We start from the raw sequence: 6,645 nt of genomic DNA, 5'->3' as shown, positions 1-6,645 counted from the left end.
CTCCCTCCCACCCCTCGGCCACCTTAGGTGAGACCTGTGTCAGCACAGAACCCAGCAAGGACCAGCCGAGTGCATGCCTCCTTGACATATCACCCACACCTTTGAGGGCTGAGCCAGGAATACAGCAGACCTGCTGAGAACGAAAACAATCTACTATCTTTCCAAGTGTGACTGTGGCACCACTCCTGTGCTCCTCTTTCCCAAAAGAAGTGGAGGGATGGAGATCACTACAATCACATTTCCCAGCATTGACTATATTTGAAAGAGCTACACTTCAGAAGATACCATGTCTTCACATCCACACTGCATCAGAGAACCCCAGAATGGGGTACTAAAAATAAACACCCCTCCCCAAAAAGCACACTCAGGCATGCACACGCATACACACGCATCCTCTCAGTTAGTTCATCAGTGCACTATAAACTGAGCTTCAGGGGTGAGAGCCAGAGCTCAGATGCTGGAAGTAAACCTTTGGCAAAAAAAAAAGGAAAAAGAAAAGAAAAGAAAACCAGAGACCTTCCAACTCCTCTTCCCTTCCAGAGAGAAAAGGAAGACAGGAGCAGAGGTGAGGAGACACAGGGCCACCACACTGCCCAATCCCAGAGGCCCCACTCCCACTGAATAGATGAGAATGATCGCCCTTCAAGTTGTGCAATCACAGCTGCCCACCTGTAAGCTGCAGCTCTGAGAGGGGTTCCCATGAGTAGCTCCTAACAGAAAAGGAAATTCAACTTCCATGCTCTACCAGTTGCCCTGACTACTGAGGGTGTTGTGGCACATTACAATGGCGTCTGGCAGAGGAGCTGGCTTTAAGAGGCAAGCCTATGTGTTTGCCCGTGCCCTGAGGTGGATCACAGGTAGTGAGTGAGCTGCCTGGGCTTGACCCCATTTCATCTATTCAGCCAGGAAGCTCAACAGGAGTAAAGGATATGGCCTGGGCAGGGAGCATTGTAGGGCCTGGAGGCTCTAGCCAGTTAGCCTCGGGCAGGCTGCAGTGAGACCTGGCTAACATACGATGGCTAAAATCCAAGTATAAAAGCTTAGGATAGGTCAGGCAGTACTTCCCAGGGGCTCACACTGTACTGTCCCACTGGAAAAGGTAAGCAGTGGAGAACCTTGGTAAGTAGGGAGGCTGGCCAGTGTGGATACACACACACACACACACACACACAAAAACACACAGAGGCTTGCACCCGTAGTGTGGATACACACACACAGAGAGAGACACACACACACACACACACACACACACACAGGCTTGCACTCCTAGAACCTAGAGAAGCCACAGCTAGGAGAACTCCCTTGGTACCCAGCATAGGGGCAAGAGCTGGTGCTGAAAGAGAGAAATTGTACGTGTCTGTAATTTGGAACTTATGCACAATCATTGGTTCTTATGTCCCAAGATCCTTTTATGTATGGCTTGAGCTTGTAGGCCCAGTTGGAACCCTATCTAATCCTCTCTCACAGGAAGGCTATCTAGGCTCTCAAAGGCAAGCCTCCTCTCTCTTTCACCCCATTAGTCCCAGTAGCCATTCCCACACCACCTAGAGCATGACTATACAAAAACTGTCAGGAGGCAGACTGACCTAATGGTCAGACTAGCTCTGGCCCTGCAGCCCAGATGCAGTGGGGAGTCCAAGAGCATCTCCTCTCTCTCTCCCAGGCTGAGGCACTGAGGTTGCAGGAGATAGGGCTGAGAGCCAGAAGTGACAGCCTGACCCAAAAGGAACAGGGAACAGATACATACATGCGTGTGCATGCACACACACGCACACACATTCCGAAGTGGACAGACTAACATACACACAGACGTGATGACAATCAAAAGCTGGGACTCCACACACTGAATGCAGGACTTTAGGCGGGGGGCAGAGACAGAAGGTGCTGGGGCACAAGAGGCAAGGGTATGAAGTTCCTCCAAATAGGAGTGGAGTGTCAACTGCCCTGCCTCGCCCCGAACACCTGCCTCCTGGGCCATGGCAAGAGTCCAGTCCATTAAGTGCAGCGTGCAATACTAGCGCTTGGAGTCTCCTGTCCTCATCAATGAAGCGGTGTGGACGGGATAGCAGTCACCTGGCAGGAGGCCTTGACCCCCGGCAGGCTAGTTGTATCGGCCCTTGATCATTGTGTTCAACAAGGGCCCCACCTGTAAAGAAACATTAGGAGCCAATCAGAACTGGCCGTTCCCTGGCCCTGGAATTGGACAGGGTGTGTCTGGAGATATCAGATGTCCAGCCAAGGACAGAGACAATGCTTTCATACAATCTTGTGAATCCTCTAATCACCTATCTTCCTGAAGGCCAACCCAGTATTCTGGGACATAACCTTTTCCTCAGGGGTCCATCTTGTACTATTATTCTTCCCTCTCACAACACCCTGTCTCTTACTGTAATCAGCCCCAAACGGACAGAAATGGTCAGAGGAGCTAATAATCCCCACACATCCAAGAGCGTCTGCATGTTTCTCCAGAATGTTAACTGCCTCCATATCCTCAAAAAACTATCACCTGCAATTGGGGCTGATGCTATCTCCCAACACCAGAGGTGTCTGCGGATGCTGAGCTTACCTGCAAGAGGGAGGCAAGAACCCTACAACTACAAACCTCCCCCATTTACCCAAAGGGCCACTGGCACACCTGTGTGGGAAGCAGGTCTCTCAACATTACCTACAGCAGCCCTGGCACAGCTGGGAAAGTGCAAGGAGATGCTTTAGTGCTCGCTTCCTGTTCCAGAAGAATCCCTTCAGGGGGTTCCCAGATGGTGCACAAGCCCCATGGGGAACATTACTACTAGCATGGAACTAATTATAATTGATCCGCCAGTCAAGCCCAGCTATCACCAGAAAACAAGAATTTTTCTGAACATACCCATAACCTCTATGGAGACAAGAGGACACCAGATACTGAAACACAGAAGCTGTAAAGAATGTCACTCCGATCCTGACTTTCCTTGGTCAACCAACCCACTGAGCCACCTTGGGGCGGTCACATACCTCTTGTGGGTTCCCCAAGGCCTCTCCAAGCATCTTCTCAATGTTTCTCATTATGGCCACTTTCTGATGGGCTTTGAGAGGATATTCAATTCTCTTAGGGGTGGGAGCCCCCTACAAAGGAAGCAGTAGCTCAGGAAATGCCTTCAGCAGCAGGCGTCAGTGTCACTCTACTGTTCTTAGTACCATCCTCCCTTCTAAGAAACCCAATTCTTGCTGGGCACGGTGGCTTAGGCCTGTAATCCCAGCACTTTGGGAGGCTAAGGCGGGTGGATCACTTGAGGTCAGGAGTTTGAGACCAGCCTGGCCAACATGGTGAAACCCCATCTCTACTAAAAATACAAAAATTAGCCGGGCATGGTGGCGTGTGCCTGTAGTCCCAACTATTCAGGAGACTGAGGCAGGAGAATCACCTGAACCCAGGAGACAGAAGTTACAGTGAGCTGAGATCGCACCACTGCACTCCAGCCTGGGTGACAGAGCAAGACTGTGTCTCAAAAAATATATTCAAAAAAAAGAAACCCAATTCAATCCTATCCCTCTTCATCTCTCCAGACACCTGAGAATCACTTCCAGGGATAATCAACCATCCCATCCAAAATCATTTATTATACCTACCTCACCCAAGAGCCAGTTCCATCTGGAAAAAACAAAAAAAGTAAACCATATTCACCTTATACCAGAAGTTCACAGTGATGGTAATCCCCCCATTTAGTAATGACTCTATGTGATGCCACCTGCAAGAAAACAAACAGGCTTCTGTTTACTACTGATACTTTTCGGCGGGGGGTGAGGAGGTGGAGTGTTGGGGCGTGGGGGACAGGCTGAAAAACTAGGTAGAGTGCAGTTAAGGAAAACAGTGAAGATAATATCTTTACACTCATCCTGTGAAAAAACACACACTGGGGGGTTAGAGGTACTGGTGTTCAGTCTGTAAATACCAAAGAGCCAAGAACAATTTATCTAGGCTCAAGCCTCTGGAACCTTTTTGGACTTGAAGAATTCTCATCCTGTCCTAGAGATAGGGCTATCACTCCCCCCACTACCTCCCACAGGTTCAGTACGCTCACATCTGGATATGCCAACCTTCCTATGGACCACATAAAACCAATCATGCCATAACTCAGAAGGGACACAGACAAGGCTTTCCAGGGAATGGAAAAGAAAGCTCCCAAGAAGCCCCCAGCCCTAGCCCCCTTCTCACCAGTACATTGGGATGTAAAGAACATCACCAGGGCCAACCACTGTTTCGTAACCAACCACATTTTGGAAATTAGGGAACCTCTCGTAGTCGGGATTGTCAAAGTCCACCTAAGAGGTTCAAAAGAAAGAAAAAAAAAAGTCAATCACCAAATCTTTATCAGTAAAACTACTATGTGCCAGTTTGGCAGTAAAAACAAACAAAAAAAGATGCCTTAAGAAAAGTCTTTAGAATTTATATCCAGCAGAAGACATAATGCACATTAAACTCTGAGAGAAAACAATACAAGACAGTCCATGTTTGAATGTTAAGTGACAAAGCAGCCTAGGCTTCAGTGCTCCTGAGATCAGACGACCCACAGCCGAGAATATGACAAATTAGGAATTGTCCTCCACCCAAACCTTCAGAAACTTTCTCCCAAAAACATATTCTAACCAGCAAAGACTCCTACATGAAGTAGCTAGACAGCTTTCTGAAGAAAGGAAAGGATATCTTTGGCTGGCCACAGTTAGATCCAGGAAATATATTAAACCACATAGCTCAGTTTTATTCACCCTTCTGCTTATCAAAAAGGATTTTTGATGCTTATCAAATAGAAACAGCATCCATGACAAAAGCAAACAATGATTAAATCCAATGGAGATATACACATTTTGTTCCATGAACTTATAAGCCAATCAGAGTAACCAGAGTCCATCACCATCAATGACAGGGTCTGTCCCGAGAATTAGCTCTGTGAGGCTAGTTATACTTACGAACGAACATCTGGTGGCCACTCCAGGGAGCCTGGAATTTGTGAGCTACAATGAAATTATCCTCTTGGTGTGTTAAAGCAAGAATAGCCTGTAATCCAAACCTGGCATATCACTACAGGGAAGGGGAAACACATTCCAGCCTAGGCATTTCTAGAATCTAGAGTTCTATACCCTTCTCAAGACCACACAAGCTCACCTGGCTCTGTCTGTCACATGGGTGATGAACAGGGTATGGGTAGAGGCACTCAAACTGATCCGGAGGAAATAAGATGCATCGTTTGTAACCTTTTATTTGAGCAAAAAAGTTCTGCTGCTCATCATAATGAGCAGGTGTCACATTTCCTGTAAGAAGAAAGGCATTTTCTTATGCAGAGCAGTGGTTCTATTGCACGAGCTGGAATATAGGACGCAGTGCTAGAGAGAAATCCAGCCTGCCCTCCCAGCTAAGAGTTCCAAATCAAAATTTAGGCAGAATCAGGGAAATTCCAATTACAACTCTCAGAAAATTAGGTGTTAAGCATGTATGGTAATAACTCTAGCAAACATCACTGGTTAAGGGTCCACTATCAGCTAAGTCAGCTTCCCTAAATGAAGGCTGCTGCCCTTACTGGAAGCAAGAGCACATCAAAATGATACTCAAAAATCAGGTAGGGTAATCAAACGTGTATACGTGTACTCTTCCTGACTATGGGAAGAATTCAAGGGAAGCAAAACAGAAATGACTAGTATCAACAACATACATGTGAGGAGTTAACCAGTCATTCTAAGTTTAATGATTATGTAGTTCTGTATTTACTTAGGGTAGCTCTGTGGAACTTAAAGACTCTCAACCTTTCCTCCCACTTCAATACACCTAAGGGACGCAACACTTGTTTTTTTAAGATACGGGGTTTCACCATGTTGCCCAGGCTGGTCTCCAACTTCTAGGCTCAAGGGACCTGTCCGCCTCAGCCTCCCAAAGTGTTAAGATTACAGGCGTGAGCCACCACATCCAGCCAAGACAACACTTCTTAGAGCAACACTGGGGCTCACTGGTGCAAGTGATTTTTGTTGGAGGGAAGAATATCAGACGACTGAAGAGAGTGTTGTATAATTTAAATATAGCACATTATTTTAAATGCCAACTTGAATTGGTTGTGCCCTAGTGTATGTTCCATCTACTCCTTTATAACTAGTACCATGTCTGCTGTTTGGCCTTTGCATAGTCCATGAGTGGAACACACACACTTTTGCAGGGCACGGAATTTAGAAAATATTCCCCAGCTCTGTCTGAGTATGCCAAGACAGATGCTTTCTTAAGTGATGAAAGTCCACATGCATCCTCAAAGGAGACTTGCTCTCTCATCTCTACCTGAGGGATCCACTTCCATGCACCCTACCACAGGAAACGCAGGCAACAGAAAGACATAAGGGTCAAGTAAACTGCCGGGCACAGTGGCTTACGCCTGTAATGCTAGCACTTTGGGAGGGCGAGGCAGGTGGATCACGAGGTCAGGAGATCAAGACCATCCTGGCTAACACGGTGAAATCCCGTCTCTACTAAAAATATAAAAAAATTAGCCTGGCGTGGTGACGGGCGCCTATAGTCCCGGCTACTCGGGAGGCTGAGGCAGAAGAATGGCGTGAACCGGGAGCTGGAGGTTGCAGTGAGCCGAGATCATGCCACTGCACTCCAGCCTGGGCGACAGAGCAAGACTCTGT

The 6,645-nt window shown here is 47.3% G+C and overlaps 1 protein-coding gene across 1 annotated transcript in view; it reads right to left on the bottom strand.

Moving 5' to 3' along the window:
• Nucleotides 1–233: 233 nt before the first annotated feature.
• HIF1AN (hypoxia inducible factor 1, alpha subunit inhibitor) overlaps nucleotides 234–6,645 on the bottom strand; it is a 19,864-nt gene continuing 13,452 nt past the window's right edge. Inside the window, exons 4-8 of the mRNA XM_011977398.1 lie at nucleotides 5,141–5,286; nucleotides 4,193–4,299; nucleotides 3,662–3,725; nucleotides 2,992–3,102; nucleotides 234–2,146 (exon numbers count right to left, since the gene is read on the bottom strand). Of these exons, the coding sequence (XP_011832788.1) occupies nucleotides 2,102–2,146; nucleotides 2,992–3,102; nucleotides 3,662–3,725; nucleotides 4,193–4,299; nucleotides 5,141–5,286 (473 nt within the window). The 3' untranslated portion in view covers nucleotides 234–2,101. The remainder of the gene's footprint in view (nucleotides 2,147–2,991; nucleotides 3,103–3,661; nucleotides 3,726–4,192; nucleotides 4,300–5,140; nucleotides 5,287–6,645) is intronic.

The sequence above is a fragment of the Mandrillus leucophaeus genome, unplaced genomic scaffold (genome assembly GCF_000951045.1).
Source record: "Mandrillus leucophaeus isolate KB7577 unplaced genomic scaffold, Mleu.le_1.0 Scaffold18, whole genome shotgun sequence".
Classification (NCBI taxonomy): domain Eukaryota; kingdom Metazoa; phylum Chordata; class Mammalia; order Primates; family Cercopithecidae; genus Mandrillus; species Mandrillus leucophaeus.
The sequence above is the reverse complement of the archived record's forward strand: the minus strand, read 5'-3'. Positions and strand labels throughout refer to the sequence as shown.